Below are 22350 nucleotides of genomic sequence, written 5' to 3' on the forward strand. Positions count from 1 at the left end.
AGCTGAGCTTGGCAAGGGGGGAGCAGAACGGCATTTCTTTGTGTCTTGACAAAAATTCTCTCTGCTGTAAGAGGAGAAGCCGGGAAGAAATCGGCCGTGAGTCAGTGCTTTTTCAGATGCCTTCAAATGTTCGTTGGAACCGAGGCGGTGTGTCAGGCTTTTTTGTGATGCGTAATAGTGATTAAGGCTTTCTGAGTGTGGCTTTATTCTTTTGACAGGATCGTCTACATTCAAAAAATCACTCACCCCTGAGGTAAGTTTCTGACCGACAAGCTGGTTTGCTCCCTGGCTGAGAGAATGCACGATGTCAGCCTCGTCGGCTGGTTTTGGATCTCGTTCAAACTGGGGGTGAAGCAGGCAGCAGTAGGTGCAGGAGGCCGCAGGGGGTCAGTTGGGAAATGGGAGCGTTTCTCCCTACCCGGGGAATCTCTGCTTGAAAACCCAACGTGTCTGGAAGTGAACAACTCCCCTGCCCCCAGAGCACTGCGTCGATCTGCCGCGAGCAAGGCGTTCAGCTCCTTTTGGCTGAGAAACACCATTTAGCAACTGCGTGTGTTAGACAGAAGACGATGAGTCAAGCGAGCTCTTGTGGCATGAATCAGAGTAGAATTTGCCACCTTCCTACAATGTTTCCTCAAAGACTTGTACCCTTCCTGGCAGGAGGCACGGTGACCGCCTGCGGTCGGTCCAGACTCTCTTTGAGCTGGTCTCTTTGTGATGATGGTGGCCAGGAAAAGGCAAACGCCTGCAGGTGGTCTTGCATGAAGGTGTTTCTCTCTAATTAGATTTCTGGCCGCAGTCACGCAGGGGTCAGTTGGTTCTCTGAAGGCATTTCAGTGCCGTGTCCTCCCTTCAGCAGGGTGCACTGCACTTCACAGCCTCCACCTTTGAGAAAATCCTGCCGGGGGGCTCTGGGGAGCCACCAGCCCTCTGCCACCTTGGGTTTTACATCCTTGGTTCTTACCCACTTCTGCTCCAATCCTAGATGCCGGGTGGTTCTGGGCAGCCAGGCTCACAGACGATAAAGAAAGGGCACAGAGGAGTGGACTCCACGGGCGAGACTACCTATAAAAAGGTGAGTTGTCTCTCTCACAGCTCATCCGACTGTTGCCATCCTCCTCCTCGCCGGGGCAGCGATGCGTGTCGCGAGGTTCGGCCTGAGGGGGTGGGTGAGGACTGTGCCGGTCGCTGAAGAAGATCTTGGAGGAAAGGAACCGAAGGCCTGAACACGTGCTGCTTGGCTTCTCTCCTGTACCCTTCTAAAGAGGGGATTATTTTTAAACTTTACCCATTGGCAACACTTCCTAGGCCTCTTCTGGCTTGTTGGGTGCTTTCTGTGCTCTTTGGGCACAATGGTGTCTATAGATCTTGTGGCATTACTGGAATTTGCTTTACAAAGGGGAGATTGTTCGGGTATTTTTAAGAGGCCTGTAAATGTGGGTATTCTGTGGATGCTGCTTCCCGTTTGTTGGACTTCATCAGACTGGACCGACTTTCTTTGAAGCGAGGTTGACTTCTAGGGTGTAGATTAAAGGGGTAATGGCTTGATTTGGGCATTTCACTGCTTTGTGTAAGGGAGGCTTCTGCTCTGAAATCTCTGATTCGGAGGTACCTCTGTCTGTCTGCGGGGAATCGGAGTGGGAGGGAGGGATTCAAAGGGTTTCCTTACACTGCCCTTGTGGGAGCTGCTGGTGTCGTCAGGATGGGCATCTGGCTTTCAGTTGCCCAGAAAGTTCAGAGCTGGAAGGTTAGATAGCAGTGATAGGAGAGGAAAGGAGGAGCCAGTGGAAAATGCCTGAAAAAAGGGTCCCAGAAACCTGGTGGGACACTGCAAGGGGTTTATCTGGGAATGAGAGGCAAGGACGGGCTGTCTGTTTTCCAGCCCCTTTTTTTTCCAGCAGTGGTAAGTTGTTTTTTAAAATTCTTTGCCCTATAAAAGCGACCGTAAACAGGCAGGCAGCTGCTCAGCTGATCGTGCTGGCTAATAAAAGAGAAAAATACTTGTTCCTTGGCAACCTGGCCCTGTGGCTCTGTGTTCACAAACAAGGCAGCAGTGCTGCGCTGTTGGTAAGTTCTCTTTCTCAACAGTGAGACTGTCCTGGGAGTTTAAGCAGGGCCAGGTGAGCTGAGATCTGTTTTCAAGCAGCTTTAGCCTTTAGAGGGTAAGGAAGGAAAGCGGAGTCAAGTTCTTCCTCCTTCCCCATCTAATACCGAAGTAAATACCAGATACAAACAGGTACCTGAAGCAGAAAAGGACGTTGCTGACACGCTGGAGTTACTGCCAGATTTTGTTGCGCTCTCCCCGGGGAGCTGCGAGCGGGTCCCTTGCAGCTGTGAGAACAGAAAAGCAATTAAGTGGGAGAAACGTTCCCGTTCGTTTGACAAGCTTCGCGGAGGATGCGTGTCTGGGGAAAAAAACCCCAAAACCTTGAAATGTTTGTTCCCCAGATACTGCGGTGTCCTCTGCCAAATGCTTTGATCTGCAGCGATTTGTTGGTGTGGCAGGGGGCTGGGCTTTGTTTGGCTTAAGGAAACAAACACCAACGAGTGGGATCGTGAGCCCCGGATCTTGTTCTGGGTCCAGTTGCTTTATGTACAGGCCAAGTGAAACGTCCCTGAGCTGCACAAATCCCGGCTGCACCTGCTCCGCGGCCGCAGCGATTCCAGCAGGTTTTACGGCAGAGCTCGGGTCCCCGAGCCAGCGGGCTGGCCGGCAGGGCCAGTCCTGGCCCCTCGGGGGCAGCCGGGCCATCGCTCCGGGCTGAGATGAGATCGTGGGTTTCGCAGGCAGAGGAGGGCTCTGGGTGGAGTCGCTGTCACAAGAACACAGCCCTACGTTGTTCTTGGGCGCTGCAGGAGCAGGATTCATGTCTTTGCTCCTTATTTAAATCCGACAGTGACCTCCCTGGGTTAAAGAGCTGCCACCGAGCAAGGGAGGCAGGAGGGGGAACGTGGCAGCACCGAGCAGGGTGCGTGGGGTTGTGTGTGTGGGCTGGCGTGTTGGGGGGCGCGTTGGCCCTGCCTTGTCCTGTAGAAGAGCTGAGCCTGCGCGAGCTGGGGAGCGCACGTGTCAGAGCGTACGGTCCCAGGGTGACAAGAAGCGCGTCTCCTGTGTCCCCACCCTGACTGCAGGATGTAGAGGGGAGTGCTGGGGGAGGACGAAATGAAATTCAGTCCTTTTAAGGAGCAGCTGGATGTTGGTTCCAGCTCAGGTCCTTCACTGCTCGAGCACCCGGAGTGCAGACCCTGGGTAGGGTGCTGTCGGGGATGGGGGGCTGTTCCCAGGTGTTCCTGGCGCCACGGCGGTGTTACTCAGTGAGGAAGGAATGAGGAAAGCTGGAGCCAGCGGGCGTGGAACACCCCGGCTAACAGTGCTGGCTGAAACCGCGGCCTCTTTCCTTTAGCTCCTTTCATTCCTAGTCCCAGTCTGCGGCTCCGCACTAACTCGCCTTCTCTGCCCCTCCAGACGACATCATCTGCCTTGAAAGGTGCCATTCAGCTGGGCATTACACACACGGTCGGCAGCTTGAGCACCAAACCTGAAAGAGATGTTCTCATGCAAGATTTCTACGTAGTGGAAAGTATTTTCTTCCCAAGGTCGGTGCTGGCTTTCTCCTCCCCGTGACGCCTCGCTAGCGAGCAGCAGCACTGGTCCCTCACGCTGCCCGCGCGCGGGGAGGCTGCCCCAGAGCCTCTGGCTCCTGCTGCCGCCTGTTCCTGAAGAACCCTGGCTCTGCCTGTGCCAGCGGGCCTGGGAGCAAACGCAGGCCGCCCGTGGGCTGTGGCCCCGTGGGTCCCTCTGGGTGGGTCCTTCCGAGCCCTCGCGCGGGGTAGAAGCAGCCCAGGCGGTGGGCGTTTGCTTTTAGGGCAGTTTCTTAAGAAATGTTTCAAATATAAATCCTTGCGTTTTGCTTCTCCTCGATCAGCGAAGGGAGTAACCTGACCCCAGCTCATCACTACAACGACTTTCGGTTCAAAACCTACGCCCCAGTGGCCTTTCGCTATTTCCGGGAGCTCTTTGGGATCCGACCGGACGACTACCTGGTAAGGGGCGGCCGCGGCGCACCCGTGTGCTCAGCGTGACGGGGTTTGTCCTCTTCCCCCCTCGGAGCTGGGGGGGCCCCGGGGGAAGCTCTGGGAGCGCAGCGGCGGGTGCTCTGCCTGACCCTGGTGTCGGAGGCAAAGCCTTCGCCCTGACGTTTCCCGTTGACGTTTCTCACCTTCTCCTCCTCAGTACTCGCTCTGCAACGAGCCGCTCATTGAACTTTCCAACTCCGGGGCCAGCGGGTCCCTCTTCTACGTGTCCAGTGACGATGAGTTCATCATCAAAACGGTCCAGCACAAGGAGGCTGAGTTCTTGCAGAAGCTGCTGCCTGGCTACTACATGGTGAGTGGCTCGGGGGAGGCTTTCTCGGCGAGCTGGGGCGGCTCCCGGCCGCGGAGGCGTGCGAGACGCGGCTCTGCGCCGCGCGCGAGCCCTGACCGGGGGTTGAGCCCTGCCCCAGCTGAGTGGCAGCTTCTCCCCCGGCCGACACGAGGTGCCTGGGTGTGGCGAGCCCAGCGTGCCGCGCGGGGCTCTGGGCTTGCGCTTCGTGGCTTGTGGGAGGTGGCAGGCTGCGTCGTCGCCACCTACGAGCTCTCCGTGGCCTCGCCGCTGCGCGGCGTCGGGCCCCTGGTGCTTTGTCTTGCAAAGCGCTTTCCCTTCCCAGGGTTCTGTCTGCAAAGAGAGTTGAAAAACTCCTGATTTTAAGTTTATACAGAAGCAGCGGCAGCTTTGGCAGTAAAGGCGCGCTGATCTCATGGCAGTGGCGACAGCAAAAAAGGCTTTGCCAGCCCGGGGCAGAGCCGGGTCCCAGCCGGCTCGTGGTCGTGTCCCGCCCGGCCCCTCTGCGAAGGGGAGCTCAGCCCTCGGGTGTTGTGGCCCCGTAGCCGTGCCTCAGCACTGCTGATGCTGGTGGGGTCCCTACCTGAACTCCTTAAACTGCTTCGGAACCTACAAATATTTTTTTTTTCTGTGATTCTATCCCAGAACCACATTGTTTTTCTTCAGAATTCTGTCTCGCGTCTTCTGCGGCTGTGAGAGTTTAGATCATCTCTATCCTGACGTGTTTAGCTTGACCTAAGCACCAAATCTAAAAAGGCTTAGCACGAGATCTTCAAAGCCTCTCCAGCTTAGCTTCTGCGTGGATGAGCACAAACGCCTTCCTACACTCTCTCTGACCCGCTCAGCTCTGCAGAGGTCACTCGCAGCACCCGTCTGTCCCCGTGTTCACCCCCGCTCCTCTCAGCAGCTTTGGCGATGGCTTTGAGCCGCCACCAGCTCCGTTTCAATCCAGGAAGGAGCAAATAACTCCTGGAACTGGCGTGTGAATATCCAGAACGGCTTTGAAGGTGTTTCTTTGTCTTTGGCATTTCAGAATTTGAACCAGAACCCAAGGACGCTGCTGCCAAAGTTTTATGGCCTGTACTGTGTCCAGGCCGGAGGCAAGAACATTCGCATCGTCGTGATGAACAACCTGCTGCCCCGCTCTGTCAAAATGCACCTGAAATACGACCTGAAGGGCTCCACCTACAAGCGCCGAGCGTCCCAGAAGGAGCGAGAGAAGGTTTTCCCGACCTACAAGGACTTGGATTTCATGCAGGACATCCCAGACGGGCTCTTCTTGGACTCAGACATGTATAACGCGCTCTGCAAGACGTTACAGAGGGACTGTTTGGTAGGTGGGGGGGACGGGGCGGGGGAGCTGCCTCTTCTCTGAGCCCTTCCCACGCGCGGGAGGTGGCAGCTGTCACCCTTGGAGCCTCTTGGCCCAGGTTTTTGGTGGTGGCACAGACCCGGAGCCCGGTTTTGTTCAGTACTTCTAACCTGAATTAAACCCAACACTGCCCCCAGAGCTGGAGGAAGCACCTTCTGCCGAGGCTGAGCTCTAGATTAAACCCGAATTAAACCCAACACTGCCCCCAGAGCTAGAGGAAGCATTTTCTGCCGAGGCTGAGCTCTAGATTAAACCCGAATTAAACCCAACACTGCCCCCAGAGCTCGAGGAAGCATTTTCTGCCGAGGCTGAGCTCTAGATTAAACCCGAATTAAACCCAACACCGCCCCCAGAGCTCGAGGAAGCATTTTCTGCCGAGGCTGAGCTCTGGAGCAGGGCAGGGTCGAGGAGAGGGGTGGGATGCTTGGCTGAGTCTGGTCTCAAGTTGAGCAGCTGTGCAAAAGTCAGTGTTTTCCCCTGGCTTGAGTCCTGCCCAGGAACACCACCGAGGGCTTTCCTCTAACTCCCTTTGGTGGCTGAGATGAGCTGACTGTGCACGAGCTGGGGATTAAAACCCATCCCCTCGGTACGCTCGGGGCTCTGGGTGGAAATGCTGAGTGCGCTTCTGAAAACCTCAGCTCTGACAGTTTCCCTGGGCTCGCGATAATGAATTGGCTTTTGTTGACTTTCTGCCCAGGTCCTGCAGAGCTTTAAAATCATGGATTACAGTTTGCTTGTTGCGATTCACAACATGGATCTGGCCCAGCGGGAGCACGCGCTGGCGGACGGGACGTCCCAGGCCGACACGCGGCGCCCCGCTGCCCAGAAGGCCCTTTACTCCACGGCCATGGAATCCATCCAGGGAGAGGCCCGGCGAGGTGGCACCATCGAAACAGATGACCAGTAAGTTTACGTGCCCTTCCCAGTGACATCCTGCGGGGAGTGAGGGGTAAAACCCAAGCTTGGCTAACGGAGACTTAATTTAGACGCAGACTAGGCCACACAGGATGGCTGTCGCGCCGGGCAGAGAGGGCTTGGCATCAGATCTTGTGCTTTTACCTTTGATTTCCCTTCCTTTAACGTACGGAAGATCTTCTTGCTTTCTCGGTGGCATTTGAGAGTTCTCTGCCCACCAGTTTTTGGCAGCTTCAAGTAGCTGCTTCCATCCACCTCCAAGAAGCGCCGCGAGTGCTTCGTTAGATCAGACTTAACAGCCCTTAGAGCCCAGCTGCCATCTTAGAACGGGTGGTAGTAGATTCTCTTGGCGGTTCCTTGGTCTCTTCTCACACACGAGTTGGGTTTAATCCTCACCTTCAGTAAAATTGTCATACGGAGGGAAAAGGGGGTCAGTTCTCAGGGGTTTTAGCCGATTCACTGGAAAAGCGTTTAGCTCTGGCTCCTCTTCCCCTTCGTTAGCTGAACAGTAGGTGCCTCCCGCGTGTTGGTGCTTGTTAAATGTTTTGCATAATCCTCAGCCCGCGCCGGGCTGTGTGAGGGAGGCGGAGGGGGGTGAGAACCCCCTGTCTGACGCTCGGGCCCTGTCTGCTCTAGGATGGGAGGCATCCCAGCCCGCAACGCCAAGGGGGAGAGGCTGCTGCTCTACATCGGCATCATCGACGTCCTGCAGTCCTACAGGTACGGGACACTTCCCAGCGCCTGCGCCTCACCCAAGGGTGCCTGCCCCTGCTCGCTGGTGGAGGTTGGCTCTCAAGAAATAGTTAAGACACCAATAAACCTTTTTAAAAATTCATTTACCACCGTCTGTTGAAGTCGTGCCTTTCGGGATCAGTTTCTGGGTTTTGCTTACTGTACTTCATGTTCCGGGAATAGATTTACTCTCGTGAAGTTGTTTTTGTGTGCTGTGGTGGTTGTACACAGGCACTGTGCGGGAAGTGGCAAGGAAAAAAACCCAAGCGATGGCTTAAAATGGCCACAGGCACTTCTCCCTGTAAAATGAACCTTCTCTGTTTACATGGAAATGCCGCGTGCAGAGGGTCACACGTGTAAGGTCTCTGTTAAATACCATCGTGGGGTCGCTGCCCCCCGATAACTCCCCTCGGGAGGGTGAACTGTGCGGGCAGCCCCGGTGCCTGTGGAGCAACCTTAGGATGAGAGGAGGAGAACCCAAAGCAGCCACGTCTGGGGCTCGCTCGCCCCTGTGGCCACCAGCCGGGCTCGGCGCCGAGCCAGCGTGGCGGGACACGGGCAGCGGGGACCTGCTGTGAAAATTGTTCTTAATTCTTTCCTTTGTCAGATTTGTCAAGAAGCTGGAGCACTCCTGGAAGGCCCTTGTACACGATGGGGTAAGCAGAAGACTAACCCCTTTGGAAGTTGTTCAGCGGTAATACCAGTGTCTCGTCAGGCTGCGCCCGCTGTCCTTGCTCCTCCTGGGATTTCTGAGGCGTGTGTTTGCCCTCTTAGCTATGAGTATTTCCAGGTGCTCTCAAAAACGTTGGTTTTGTTAACGCTGGTCACCCGTTCGTTAAGGAGCGTTGGTTGCTCTGGCTGTACCACCTGCTGCTTGTAGCTAATTGCTCCCCAGAGCTGCCCCCGAGAGCGGCTCTGTTGGCACTGGGACAGCGCCTGGGCCAGGCTGCCGGCCTGAGCCGCTCGTCTCGACCTTGGGCGCTTCTTAATTCAGATTCACACGTTAATGTTTGTCCCTTGGACTTCTAGGACACCGTTTCTGTGCACAGACCCAGCTTCTACGCCGAAAGGTTCCAGCGGTTCATGTGCAACACGGCGTTCAAGAAAATCCCCCGTAAGTGCCTCGGCGCAGCCGTCGCCGGGTTTCTGGTGGCTCCCGCCCGCAGCCCTGCTTTGGGAAGGTGGATGACGGCGTGACAGAGCCGTGTCACCTCTTCCTTCCTCCTCGGCTGTTCTGGCCTCGCAGACGTGACCTTAGAGGAGCTGTTTGATCCCTCAGCTCGTTCCTTCAGGGCGCAGCCCTTGCGCCAGACGCTCGCTGGGAAGTTGCTGCGTCGGGTCTTTTCCTCCTTCCTCGACGTGTTAGAAAAGGGCTCTCTTGGTTTTTGTCTTGAAGTGAAGCCTTCCCCCTCTAAGAAGAGCCGCTCTGGCACGGCGGTTCCTCGGCGGAGCTGTCAGGGAGGAGTGCCTTCCCAGTCGCACACGTCGTGCGAGACAAAAGCACAAGTAACGACAGAGGCGGATGTAGAGCAAGGTTGGTGCCTGGGCTAAAAAAAGCAGCTTAGAGAAGTTATTTTTCAGCTTGTATTTGTCTAGTTGAAGCTTGCTGCCTCCTGAGCTGTGCAAGACACCTCCACGGTGCTTTGTGGCCTTGCTGGGGAGGTTCTGGGGCTGCGGGTGCAAGAAACCAGACGGGGCCAAAAATTCGTAGACACCAGACGGCCTGCGACAGCGCCGTGAGAAGGCCTGGAGGGGCAGGCAGCCCTGCAAGCGCTCGCCTGTGCCCAAGTAGTCTGTTGCAACAAATGCACGGCAGGATGATAAACCTCAGTGAAAGCCAGGCTTTACTCGCAGGCGGGACAAGACCAGGTTGTGGAGGTGGGGAGTTGTTTCTCCCTGGGATTTTTCAGCCTTGTCCAAGCACCCAGCGTGGCCCCCGCTGCCCCGGGAGCTGGGCTGAGGCTGCGTGGCAGGGCCCTGTGCCTGCTCTCTGCCTGACAGCTCGTGCCTGTGGGGTTTGTGCCGGGGAGAAGCTGGGTTCAGGCAGGTGTGTGGAGGCTTGGACTAACGGAGAACTGCCTGCAGGGCTGGCTCCTCAGCGCTCCAGTGTCTTAAACGTCTCGGGTGGGATCCAGCGCGGATCCCGGCCCCTGGCTGGTGTGGGAGCTCGTGCCACACGATCCCACTTGTGCTGGTGATGGAACAGTCTGTGCTTCAACTCAGGTTCCCACCTTGGTCGCCCAGATCTCCTGCCCAGGACCCTGCCCGTAGACGAAGCCAACAGCGACTCCATCGCCACAACCCTGTCCACGTCGTCCTTGGGCAGCGGCGGCCTCAACTCGCCCGCCAACAGGTGAGGCTCGGGCTGCTGCGGTGCACGGCAGGCCAGCAGCTCCCGCGGGCCAGGGTCGTGAGCCGGGGGAGGACTTTGTGCTGCTTGGTGGATGTTTTGGGTTTTGGCATGCTCAGAAACGCCCCGTGGAGCGGTCCGTGTGTCGTGGAGCAAGTTCAGTGCTGCCGGTCCAAGCATGTGCAAGGGGGGAGCATCGTGTCGCTGTCCCAGCGCCCAGCCCGTCTCGGAGGAGGCATTTTGCATCTTCTGCTTGGCCTGTGCGGGGGTCCCGGTGGCTTCTAGTTCCTTGTGTGTTCTGTGTGTAATGGCTTTGGTCTGGAGTTGAGGTCGTTGTGCTCGTTAAAGTGACTTGGTGAAAGTGTCGCTGCCAGGATGTACGTGAAGAGCATTAACGTGGTGACGGGGGACGCCGGAGTCGACCTTCCTGCGGCTCGTTTCACAGGGTCGGGCGCTCTTACTGGTTGGGTTGGCGTCGAGGTGCTGCGGCCCCTCGGGAAGGGAGGCCGCAGGATGTGTGCGGGTGCCGTTCAGAATGTCTCAGAAGCTGAAATGCATGGAGAGCCCTGAGGGAGCTGGTGGCTGCCTTTGAATGTTTCGTTTCTTGCTGAAGTGGGACGACGAGCAGGGACGAGGAGGAGCTGTGGTCGGAGGACAATCCCTTTCGTAGGAGTTGGTCTGAGGTGTTAACTTCTCTGCCTGGGAGCAGTCGGGAACCATCTCCCCCGTTCCCGGCCCGCTGCGTGCACGGTGGCGCTGAGACGTGCCCGCCCTGTCCTGAGCAGCAGGAGGACACGGTGCCGTTGTAGTTAACACCTCTTAACTCCCTCCCTAAAACTTCTTGGTAGGGATCCCACACCAGAGCTGCTCCTTTCCAGTGCGTCAGCATGCCTGAGGGGTTCTTCTGACTTACTTAACCGCGGGTCTCTCTCCTTCGATCTCTACGTAGGTCAGTGGGCGTACAAGTGCACAAAGCTGACAGCTCAGCAAAGGATTTGACTAGAACAGCTCCTGGCATCTTCCTGCCTAGGTGAGGGGAGGAACCAGCCTTTGCCTGACACCTTCTCCTGTCTGGAGGGTGGCACCCCCCGGGGTTTGGCCTCACGCTGGTCGCTGGTCACAGACGGGGCAGTCGCTTCGCTCCCGCGGCGCGGGGCTGTGCCACGGCCCGGCACCCCCCGACTCTGTCTGCTGGAGGCTCCGCGGCAGAACCTCTGGGGCGGGCGCTGGGCGGGGTAGAGCCTGGCCCCGAGGGAGCCAGAGCAGCTCCGGGTAACCGGCCGTAGGTGAGGCAGAGGCGGCGCTGGGCCCTCCCGCCGGGAGCCCCGTGTCCCCCCTGGGGCGTTGATCCGGGGTGAGTGAAGAGCCCGATGCTCGGGCAGGCTGCGCCGAGCCCTGGGGGGCGGCTGCGGGAGGGCCGGGCGGGTCAGGCCCTCCTGAAACCGCTGCTAGTCACCGGGGCACGGGGGAGCCCTGCCCGCCTGGCCGGGGGGAAGCACACACCCTCGGACCTGGCTCCTCGCCCCGGGGCCGAGGAGAGCCGCTGCAGTTGCCGGAACGGGGCAAGGCCCAAGCTGGGGACTGGAGCCCCTCAGCCAGCGCGTCGCAGCCCTGTGGCTGCGGGGCTGTGGAAGAGGTGGGGAGATGAGGGGGTGCTGCTGGACCCCAGCGAGTCTTGTCCTGCGCCCCACCTTCCTCCTCGGCGACGTGTCCCGTCAGGCGCTCGCCGTGCCCGTGTGCGCACCCTGCTGTAGCTCGTGTTCAGGGTGTAAAAGGTTTGTAAAAGGTGTGTAAAAGGTTTGCCAGGTGCTTTTTTGAACGAGGGCGCCTCCGTCTGAAAAGGCCGAGACTCGCTGAGCTCCGGTGCTTCGTGGTTTCTGTCTCTGGACTGTTCTCGCCCGGGACCGTTTCTGTGCTGATGAGTCGCTTGAAGATTTCTGTTGAAGAGGTGCTGCTGCTTGGCTGCACACAAGATCCTCGTTTCTAATTTCCGAAGTCTCGGAGGGATGATTTTCGCGGTGGCGCTTTGGGTGCCGCCCCGGCGGAGTTGTGTTGCCTGTGCCTCCCCGTCCAACCTGCCTGAGAAACGCCTCTGCGCCCGCCGGGACGCCCCGTTGGCTGGGGGCAGCAGGGCAGCCCCGAGGGGAGACTTTTACTGACGGCTCCCGTTTAAAAACTGCCTTACAGGTCTCCCCCCTTCTGTTTCCCCAGCGGCTCCCCGGGGCCTTCCATACCCGAGCGCTCCGCAGAGCTGAGAGAGCAGCTCGAAGACCTGCAAGAGACGGAGATAAGCTTTGTGAGTACTCGCTCCCCTGCGCGGGAGCGGGGTGTTCCTCATCCCCCTCTGGCAGGCGAAGCTCGGCTGCCTTGTGCTCGGCACCGCTCGCCCTCTTGGCGATCCTCGGATGCGGGAGGCAGAGCAGGGAGCGTCCCCCCTCGTGAGGGCCCAGCGCGGGGGTGAGACGGGACGGAGCTGGTGATAAACTCCCAGACCCTCCTCTCTCAGTGTGGGACGGTGGTTGGGGTAAACCTGGACTTGGCAGCCCCCTCCGCTCCCCTCGGCCAGGGTGGGGCGGGAGACCTGCCGCTCTTCCTCGGAGGAAGGCAGAGCCCTCTCCAGCATCTCCCCTCTCTTCTCTTCACAGTGAAGCAACGCCGAAACCGCTGCGATGGAAGCAGATTGTTCTGTGCTCTGCGTGGTCTGTGGAGTCTGACAAACGTTCAGCCCCTGTTGCTGATTTTTTTTTTTTTTTGTTGTTTTTGTTTTAAAGTAATCTTCTCTGGACAGAAACCTAAAAGCTGGAAGGCTGGGCTAGACTTAGCAGGATAGGATTAACAAAGACCGAGGCAGCGCAGCTGAGCCTCGGACACCTGGAAGTCTCCTTAGAGCAGAGCCCGCCGCTGTGTCCCCGCTGTCCTCCTCCTGCGAGGGTGGCGGGAGGAGGAGGAGGAGCTGCTCCGCGTGGGCCGAAGGCCTCTGGAAAAGGGATCTGACTTTCAGGGAGTTGGCCGCTTACGATGCCGACGCCACAGACCTTGCGAGAACGGGCGACTCCTCCGAGTTCCTGGGAGGGAAACGGGCGTTAGAGCCTCGCTGGGGCAGTTTGCGACAGAGCGATGTGGTTTTATTTTGTATTTTCAACAAGTTTTTAATTTAAATGTTTCTCTGAATTCAGTCATATCACTTCTTTTTAGTCCTGCAATACGGCAATTTTTTTTTTTTTTTTTTTTTTTTTAACAAATAGGGTTTTTTTCGGTGTATCACCAGAAAGTATCCCAGGTGCGAGGGGCGGAGCGGGGCAGCGGGAGCGGCACCGGCCGCGGCCGAGCTCTTGGTCCGCCCCAGGCGGCGCCGAGGAGGGCTCGAGCTCGGTGCCCGCAGGACTCGGAGCCTGCGAAGCTTTGTCGGACGTCAGGGAGGTTTCGGGTGACTTTGTCCCGCGGTTTTTAAACTAAACCCTTTCGTCCCTTCCCCGCCAAGCAGGGAGTCGCAGGAGGAGGGAGATCTTTGTCAGGGGCACACTTTTTTAAAAGTATTTCTTAAGCAAACGGACCAAACCCAGCCTGCCCCGCTCCCCTCCGTCCTGCTGCGGGCGCCCGGTGTAAACCCTTCCCGTTTTTACAGCTCGCCTCCCTCTTTTTGATATCCCGCCCGTATCGTAGCCGCGGTCGACACCGGTGCTCCCGGCGGCTTGAAACCTGAAATTCCTCCCCAAACGGGACAGATTTCAGCCTCCGCAAAAGTCCGGGGCGTTTTGAGTCCGATTTTAAACAAAATAATGAGCTGACAGGAGGGATTGTTCTGCTGCCGTGTCCCCGCGGTGCCGCCGCGCTGGCTGCAGACGCTTCTCCAGGAATCTCGGAGCAGATGTTGGACTGATCTTTATTTTCACTAAATGCTTTTTTTAAAGAAATGAAGTGACTTTTCCCCGTGTTCCTGGTGGGTTAGAATCCTCCGTTCTTTTTTATATATATTAAAAAAAAAAAAAAAATAATTTAAAGCTTGCCCTTGTGGTAGTGCAAGGGGTTTCTATACTAATTAGCAATGATTGCTAAGGAAACAAAGAATGTAGTGGTGTAGAGAGGGATTATTATTTTTTTTTTAGTTGATGTTTCAGAGCCAAGTCTCTTCCCACCTTCCACTTCAACCTTTCAAAGTGGATGCGACACAAGCTAATATTTTATTTTTTTTTAAGCAAAAGCGCTTTTTTTGCTTGTTTTTTTTTTTAATTTTTTTTTTTTTTTTTTTTTTCAAAAGACTGAGCAGAATGGCCTTACTCCGGGTATCCGGATCCCCAGGGGGAGGGTTGGTGGAGCGCGAGGACAGGCGCTGTTCACAAACCTGTTTGGTTCTCAAGGGCTCTCAGACTTTTCGACACGGATTTATCGTCAGGACGAGTCCCGAGAGCGGGAGGAGGATCGGCCCGGGGCCGCCCGCGCCGTCTCTGCTGGATCTTCCCGTCTCCCTCCCCTGTACCTCTGACCCCACCCAGCAGGTTACACTTCATAGCTGCAGTAACTGTCTATATTAGACACTTGTTTCTTATTTTCCCTCCTAACCCATATTTGTTTTTGGTTTTCTTTTTTTTTTTTTTTTTTTTACCAGGAGGGAAGAAAACCAAGTCTCAATTTTTTTTTTTCATGATTTAATATTTATGAAGCTGTATTTAAGTGTTGTGTTTTATTTTTTTTCTTTTCCTGGGGATAGTTATTCAGCGAGTAGGAGGGCGGTGGGGAGGGGGTCGCGTTTCTATATTGACCTCTGCTTTGTAACGGGTTTTCAGAACCGCTTTTTTTTTTTTTTTTGTGCACGCGTGTTTCCCAGCGCCGGGTTTTTGTGTCTTTTTAAACACTCGAGCGGGTTTTTTTTTTTTTTTCTTCAGCGCGGGGAGGGAATTTGGCTTCTCCGGCCCCACCGGGGAGGGATCGGAGAGCAGCCACCGCCGTGGAGCGTGGAGCGGTTCCTCCTGTCCTGCTCGACGTCGGCATCGCCACCGGGACCCCTTGGGGGGGGGCATAACCCCCCTGCAGCCCCCGGGGAACAGCTCGTGCCGCGCGTGCCCCCGTCCTCTCGGCTGTGTAACGCTTGTGGCCTCGTCCGCCGTCTCCTGGCCGCGCAATACACCGTGTGCTGCTGACCCGCTGCCTCGCTGCTCTGTCCGGGGGGGCCGGGGGGGGCCGGGCGTGCGGAAACAAACTCTACAACTCGAAAAGAGTTCTAAAGCAGGCGTGTTTATTCCGGCCGGGGTGCGAGGGGGTTTTAGCCGCAAAGCTTGCACACCGTCTCTGGCAAGTAGCCAGATATTTACTACACCAAAACACACGTATTCCTCAGGAAGGGCCGGGTTATTACAATTAGTTCGGGGAACAGGTGTGATTATTTTAATTATTCAAAGGGGAGAAGTACGTGGTCCTCTTCACGGTGTCCCGCTGTTAAGCATTAAGTCCGGCTGTCTCCTCCCTCGAGGAGCATCTCCCAGTCCCTTTGTTCAAGTTTCAGTTTGCCCAAGTGCCCGCTCAGGGCTGAGTTGGCCTTTTCATTCACCCCCCCGGCCTAGCTGATACTTCATCGGAGCCAAGCCCCAGACTGTCTCTAAAGCCCCGGTGAATCCCCAACGCGAGTCTGGACAAGCGGGATTCTCAGCAACGTTCGGAATCGTCGCAGGTTGCGATGAGTAAAGAACCGGTGTTATAAACTGACTTAAAATTGGCTGAGTCAAGAGTTTCCAATTTCTTTCTTTAGCAAGCGGCAACAAGCAAAACAGTACTGGGAGGCCAGAGAGTCTCCTGCTCCAACAACGGCTCGCCCCTCTTATGGAATTTTGTCTTAATTTTATGCTAAAAGCATTGAATATTCATTAAAGGCCTATACGTGTTCATTACCTAAACCCGCCTACTCCCGCTTCGCATGGTAATTAGCTCATCGGTCCTTTACGCTTGCGCAGATGCTGCTGGAAATTACGGGCCGGGGTCTTCAAATCATGGGCGGTGGTCTGCGGGAGGAAGGCCGTAGGTCCTCCTCACGGCGCCTGGAACGCGATGGTTTTACAAGCTTGCGGTGCCCTTGCCAGTCTGGGCTCGTTGCCGCTCTTGAGTAAGGAGGTTTCTGGACGTCCCTGTTCGTGCTTTGTCAAGTACAGACACTTCTCCCTCCTGTTGCCCCCCCTCCCTCTTTCTTTCACTCTTTCACACAATATTTTATCGTGTCAGTTCAGCTAAGCCCTGGCCGTTAGGCCTGTGCGATGTGCGGCCGTTCGTAGGACGGTTCACCTTTCCTTTTTTTGATTCGATTCACAACCCGCGAGGACAGCGGTCGGGTCTCTGGACCCGGGGGGGCCCTCTCGGGGTTTTTTCCCCCCCGTGGGGGCGGCGGAGGGAAGGGGCGGGCGCGTCGCGGCCCGCTGGGCCCGTGTTCCGTCTCCCTCCGCCACACCGGGACTACAACTCCCAGCATGCCCCGCGCCGCGCCTCACCTCGCAAGACGGCACGTTGCGATTGGTCCGGAGCTTTGAGCCAATCGCCGGGCGTCTTGTTTAAGCGGGATCCGGCCCGGTCTTTGAGGCAAAAGGAGGCGAAGATGGTTCTGGAGAGCACCATGGTGTGGTGAGCGGCCGGGCCGGGGCGGGCGGGGCCGCAGGGGGGGTCCGTGCCCCGCTTCGCCCCCCCGCTCCCTCCGCCGCCGCACCGGGCACCGGGCGGGCCCCGCGGGTTTCCCTGAGTCATCCCGGGCCAGGCCCGGGCGGGGGGTGTGGGGGGGATTGGGGCGGGGGGGTTAAACTGGGCTCAGGGGGGTGGTGGAGGGTTTGGGTGCCGGAGGGGGTCCGGGCGGGGGGTGAGGAGGGGTCTGCGGGGGGGGGAGGCTCCGGCCGAGCGGAGGGGCGGGGGGGGCTCGGGGGGGGGGGGCGCTGCCGCCGCCCCAAAGCGGGGCCAGGCCCGGCGGAGGAGAACCGGGGCTCAGCCCCAGGCCGGGGGGGTCCCTGCTGGGGCGGGGGGGGGTCCTGCGCGAAGCAGCCCCCGCATCAGTCTCCCTCCTTGTTGCTCAACGTCGGGCTTGAGGTGAAAACATTTCTGTCCCCTCCGTGCCGAGCGCCTCCGGGGCGGGGGGCAGAGGGAAGCGAAGGCGAACTTTGACGGGTCGTTACATCGCGGCGGGTCCGGGCCCGGCGTTTTCCCGTTGTGGTGCTCGGGAAGGGCCCCGGCGGAGACAAACGCTGGACCGTGCCCGGGCTCTGCGGCTCCCTCGGCTCGCTGCGGGCTCCCGCAGCCCGGGGCCACAGCCAGCGCGGCCCGACCCGCTGCCGGGCATCGAGATCCTTAAGGTTTTCTCCGGGTAACTCTTTGCTTAGTCACGTTGAAGGGCGTTAAAACGCGTCGCTGCTCCTCGGGTTGCCCTGGAGAGCCCGGAGCAGCGAGCGGTACGGCCTGGGATGGCCTCGGCCAGGCCGCCTTGTGCCCGAGGTCAAGTTCGGCCGCTGCCGCCTCGCTCCGGGGGTTTGGTGTGGGCTGGAGGACGGGGGGGCCCAGCCCGAGCCCGAGCCCAGTCAGGAAAATGGTCATAGGTGGTTTTTTTTTCCAGAAGAAACCTTTCCCGTGGTGTTAAGACTAAGAAATGGTGGCACTAGTCCTCGAGAAGGTCTTCATTTGAGGCCGGAATAAACTCTCAAGCTCTTATTTCACTAGTGGTGCTCCCCGGGGTGGCTTTCCCGAGCCTGGCCTAAGAGAAAGGCTCTTTCTGCCGGGGCTCTGCTGGATTTAGCAGCTGAGGAGGGAGCGGAGGGTCCGCGCAGCGGGCTCGGGGGGTGCCTGCTGCCCTCACGCTGCGGGACGCTTGCCCGTCGCCGTGTGGCTTCGGGGGGGGAGCGGTGGCGGAGCAGAGCCCCTGGGAAAGCGCCCGCCGTCCCTGCCCGGGGAGAGCTGCTCTTTGTCCCGATGAAAACCCCACGGCGGCGACGAGCGCAGGGCTCCGCGCTTTGCCGTGGAGTCGTGTCTCTTGGCTTTTTTTTCGTTGTTGCGGAGACGGAAGAAGGTGTCGGGGAGACGCGGGGCTGAGGCTGTGTCTGGCCCGGCCGCAGTCTCACGTTTTTTAGCGAGGAGCTGGAGCTCCCAGCTCTGGGCCAGCGTTCGTCCGGTGACCCAGAGGTCGGATCTGATCGGAAAACTCAGCGGAACGCAGAGACAACTCGTCTCTGCCCTGCCGTGTGTCTTGCTGCATGTCCCCAGCTGCGGGACCTTAGGGCTGCTGCCCCAGAAAGCACGTTTTGGGGGTAAACCTCGACTGTTTCACGAGCTGACGCTTCTCCTCTCCGTGTTTCAGCGTTGACAACAGCGAGTACATGAGGAACGGAGACTTCCTCCCCACTCGCCTGCAGGCCCAGCAGGATGCTGTCAACATCGTGTGCCACTCGAAAACCCGGAGCAACCCCGAGAACAACGTGGGGCTCATCACCTTAGCCAAGTGCGTCCCGGGGGGAACCGGCCCCGGGTGACGCTGGGGGGGACACGTCAGGGAGCTGGGGGGCAAGGGACAGCGGGAGTGTTGCAAAACGGGGCAGCAATAACAGTCTAAAACCAAACCGGTTCTTCCTGGAGGGCTGGTACGAGAAATCCTGGTTCCTGACGGGTCTGTAGCTTCTGGGCTCGCTCCTGCAGTGCCGGGGGACGTTATGGAGGTTTCTCCCCCGGGACCTCTCTGCCAGGCCCGTCCTTTTGTGGCCTCGTGTCCCAGAGCGTGGCAGGTGAGGCCTGAGCTGTCACCGTAGCTCACGAGTGGCCCCAGGAGAGTGTTTCCTCCGTTTTGCTGAAGTCTGTAGGATTGCTGTGAGGTCTCTCTTAGCCAGTCGATTAAAATTGGCCACTGGGCTCAAGGTTGCTGGGGCAGGGGTCAGAGGCACCCGCAAGCCTTCACGCAGATGGATTACTTCGGGGTTTTTTTTTAGGAAACCAGGCTAAAAGTCTTGCTCCCTGACGCGCTGACCCCCGGCGCCGAGCAGGCGCCAGCTGCGGGCTTGGGGCAGGACGGGCCTTTCCTACCCCCGTCCCAAATACAGACGCTGACGTGAGTGTGTTTGCGTTGCAGTAACTGTGAAGTGTTGACCACGCTCACTCCAGACACGGGCCGGATCCTTTCAAAGCTACACACGGTGCAGCCCAAAGGGAAAATCACCTTTTGCACGGGGATCAGAGTGGCTCATGTAAGTGTCTTGTTGGTTCCTCACGAGGAGCCTGCACCTTTCTCTGTCGTTCCTTTTGCCTTAGCGTGTCTTAAATTACCCGCCCTGGGGACAGCTTGGACACGGGAGCCTTTGTTCTCTCCCTGCCTCTACGGCTGAACGATACCAAGCAAACCATTTTGGTTTTGCCTCAGTTTCCCCGCCTGCAGACGCAGGTGACGCTTCCTTTAAAAAACCCGATATAAAAGCTCGGGCATTTGCTTCAGAGGAACCTGCCAGCTGCTTCGCGGGCGTCCAGCCGAGCTGCACAGCCCTCCCTGCCCCGAGGGGGGCAGCTCCCGGCCGAGGAGGGTCCCCAGGGTGTGCCCACCCTGTTTTCTTGCTCTGGCCCAGACTCTCCCTCTGCCAACAAACTGCTCCCAGCAGAGTCACCACGGTCAAAGGGGAGGCCCTGGGGACAGTTCGGTGACGGAAAAGTCCCTCCTGATGTTTAGCCTAAATCTTCCTGTGTACCAGGAAGAGCGTTGGGGTGCCGGCCGGCCACCCCTTTTTCCTGGGAATTGCTCCTTAAGTACAACACGGCTTCTGTCCTGCAGCTGGCTTTAAAACATCGCCAGGGCAAGAACCACAAGATGCGAATCATCGCCTTCGTTGGGAGCCCTGTGGAGGACAACGAGAAAGACGTGAGTAAGAGGCAGGGGGAAGGACGCCGGCTCAGCCTCGCGCCGCAGGTCGGCTTTCCCTGCACCGAGCCGGGTTTTGCGCCCCAGCGCGGGGGCAGAGCCGCGGGGGCAGAGCGGCCCTCGGCCCGGGCAGGGGGGAGCGGGATGGCCGGTCCCCGGCACAGCCAGGCCCGAGCCAGGGACGGGGACCCCGATGGCCCACGGGGAGCTCGGCGCCACGTTCGGGTCCTCCCGGCTTGTGACTGTCACCAAAACCACTTGGGGCTTTGTGCCCGAGGAGCCGGGGGAGGAAATCTGTGTCCCTGAGTCTGGGCCGTCGTTCTGCTGGCGCCTAAACCGGCGCAGGCGGAGTTACTGCAGATGTGCCGGGGCTCTCGGGGACACGCCGCCTGTGCCGGGCTCTGGCTGTCCCCAGCCACGGGGACATCGGCTCCCTCGCGGCAGCGCCTGTCCCGCCCCGAGAGGTGAAACCCCTCCGGCACCTTCCTGCTGGGAGGGGTCGGAACCGGGAAGCTGGTTCTGGGCTTCGTGTCTCCAGGAGCGGACCCCGCGCGCGCTGCCTGGGCTCCGCGGGGCTGCGCGCGGGTCGGGGCTGGGATCCAGGCGCACGCCGCCACGTTCTTCTCCTTGCAGCTGGTGAAGCTGGCCAAGCGCCTGAAGAAGGAGAAAGTCAACGTTGACATCATCAATTTTGGAGAAGAGGTGAGACTTGCGCCGGGTTTCTGGCGTAAGAGCCAAGGATCTGGTATCCTGGCCAGCCTGGAGCCCTTCCTCGGGCGCGTGAGGGCGCGACAGCTCTGAGCCTCGGGCCCAGCTGCCCCAGTGAAGACGCTGCTGCGGGGAGTAACGTCTCCCTCGGGCAGGGGCCGCCCTGGTCTCGCTGCGGGCGGTTTCCTGCGTTCCCTCGTGCCGGCGAGGCGCGGGTGTGCGGAGCAGCCGGCTGGCCCTCGCGGCGCCAGGCCGGGCTCTAGTCCCGGCCTTTCTCTCCGGCCTAGGAAGCCAACACGGACAAGCTGACGGCCTTCATTAACACCCTGAACGGGAAGGACGGCACCGGCTCCCACCTGGTGACGGTGCCGCCGGGGCCGAGCCTGGCCGACGCCCTCATCAGCTCCCCGATCCTGGCCGGGGAGGGAGGCGCCATGTTGGGCCTCGGCGCCAGCGACTTCGAGTTCGGCGTGGACCCCAGCACGGACCCGGAGCTGGCGCTGGTGAGCGCGGGGGGCGCGAGGGCGGCCGTGGGCGCCCAGCTCCGCCCGGCCCGGCCCCGCTCAGCTCCCGCCCGGCTCCGCAGGCCCTGCGGGTCTCCATGGAGGAGCAGAGGCAGCGGCAGGAGGAGGAGGCCAGGAGGGCTGCGGCCGCCTCCGCGGCTGAGGCCGGGATCGCCGCCGCCGGCGGGGACGGTGAGGACCGGGCAGGGAGCGGCGCAGGCGGGGACAGGCGGGACGTTCCCCGGGGCCGCCCCGCGGGCGGGGGGCAGGTTAAGGGCGGCGAGTCGGGAGCCGCCGCCGCAGTTCCCCGGCGGAGATGGAGCCGCTTTGGTCCCACGCTGCCGTCCCCTTCCCGGGCGCCGCCGGCCGTTCCCGCCCTGAGCGCGGGGTTTTCTGCGCAGATTCGGACGACGCTCTGCTGAAGATGACGATAACCCAGCAGGAGTTCGGCCGGGCCGGGCTGCCCGACCTCAGCACCATGACGGAGGAGGAGCAGATCGCTTACGCCATGCAGATGTCGCTGCAGGGAGCGGGTGAGGCCCCAGCGCCGCCGCGACGCCCCTTCCCCGGGGGAGACCCCGGGAGGCGCCTCCCGGCCCCTTCCCGGGGGGGTTTTATCACCCGGGGGGGGGTGACCCCCGCCCTCAGCGCTCCCTCTCCCCGCAGAGTTCGCGCCGGCGGAGGCGGCGGAGGTGGACGGCGGCGCCGCCATGGACACCTCGGAACCCGCCAAGGTGGGGCCGGGATCCCCCCCCCTCCCTCCGGGAGGAAGATGGAGACCCCCGCGCCCCTCCCCGCCTCCTCTTCCTCTCTCTCCCCGCAGGAGGAAGACGACTACGACGTGATGCAGGACCCCGAGTTCCTGCAGAGCGTCCTGGAGAACCTGCCGGGCGTGGACCCCAACAACGAGGCGATCCGCAACGCCATGGGCTCGCTGGCCTCGCAGGCCAAGGACGGCAAGGAGCGCAAGGACGAGGAGAAGAAGTGAGGGCGCGGGGGGGCCGGGCCGCCCGCCCACAATAAAGGAATTCACGGGGGTCCCTGTGCCCGCGCCTCCCTGGGGATGGGCCCCTGGGGTCCCCTGTACTGGGGGGGACTGGGCCCCTGGGGTCCCCTGTACTGGAGGGGACTGGGCCCCTGGGGTCCCCTGTACTGGGGGGGACTGGGCCCCTGGGGTCCCCTGTACTGGAGGGGACTGGGCCCCTGGGGTCCCCTGTACTGGGGGGGACTGGGCCCCTGGGGTCCCCTGTACTGGAGGGGACTGGGCCCCTGGGGTCCCCTGTACTGGAGGGGACTGGGCCCCTGGGATCTCCTGTACTGGGGGGGACTGGGCCCCTGGGATCCCCTGTACTGGGGGGAACTGGGATTCTAGGATCCCCTGTACTGGGAAAATTGGGCCTTGGGATTTCCTGTACTGGGGGCACTGGAATTCTGGGATCCCTTGTACTGGGGGGAACTGGGCCCCGGGGCTCCCCTGTACTGTCTCCCCTGGGCCGCCCCTCAACACGTGCCTGGAGGCGGGGCCTGAGTGTC

General features: G+C 59.6%; 1 protein-coding gene across 1 annotated transcript in view; it reads left to right on the plus strand.

Annotated features, from left to right (window-relative positions):
- LOC141971460 (putative PIP5K1A and PSMD4-like protein) overlaps nt 1–21849 on the plus strand; it is a 32218-nt gene extending 10369 nt beyond the window's left edge. The window contains exons 2-25 of the mRNA XM_074928799.1: nt 219–253; nt 986–1075; nt 3467–3597; nt 3927–4044; nt 4235–4387; nt 5418–5717; nt 6454–6659; nt 7308–7391; nt 8011–8059; nt 8433–8517; nt 8800–8937; nt 9627–9756; nt 10703–10783; nt 11965–12049; nt 16205–16356; nt 18068–18208; nt 18830–18944; nt 19520–19606; nt 20240–20308; nt 20602–20817; nt 20901–21009; nt 21219–21350; nt 21484–21551; nt 21641–21849. Of these exons, the coding sequence (XP_074784900.1) occupies nt 219–253; nt 986–1075; nt 3467–3597; nt 3927–4044; nt 4235–4387; nt 5418–5717; nt 6454–6659; nt 7308–7391; nt 8011–8059; nt 8433–8517; nt 8800–8937; nt 9627–9756; nt 10703–10783; nt 11965–12049; nt 16205–16356; nt 18068–18208; nt 18830–18944; nt 19520–19606; nt 20240–20308; nt 20602–20817; nt 20901–21009; nt 21219–21350; nt 21484–21551; nt 21641–21805 (2939 nt within the window). The 3' untranslated portion in view covers nt 21806–21849. The remainder of the gene's footprint in view (nt 1–218; nt 254–985; nt 1076–3466; nt 3598–3926; nt 4045–4234; nt 4388–5417; nt 5718–6453; nt 6660–7307; nt 7392–8010; nt 8060–8432; nt 8518–8799; nt 8938–9626; nt 9757–10702; nt 10784–11964; nt 12050–16204; nt 16357–18067; nt 18209–18829; nt 18945–19519; nt 19607–20239; nt 20309–20601; nt 20818–20900; nt 21010–21218; nt 21351–21483; nt 21552–21640) is intronic.
- Nucleotides 21850–22350: the final 501 nt, after the last annotated feature.

Source organism: Athene noctua, chromosome 29 (assembly GCF_965140245.1).
Source record: "Athene noctua chromosome 29, bAthNoc1.hap1.1, whole genome shotgun sequence".
NCBI classification, from domain to species: domain Eukaryota; kingdom Metazoa; phylum Chordata; class Aves; order Strigiformes; family Strigidae; genus Athene; species Athene noctua.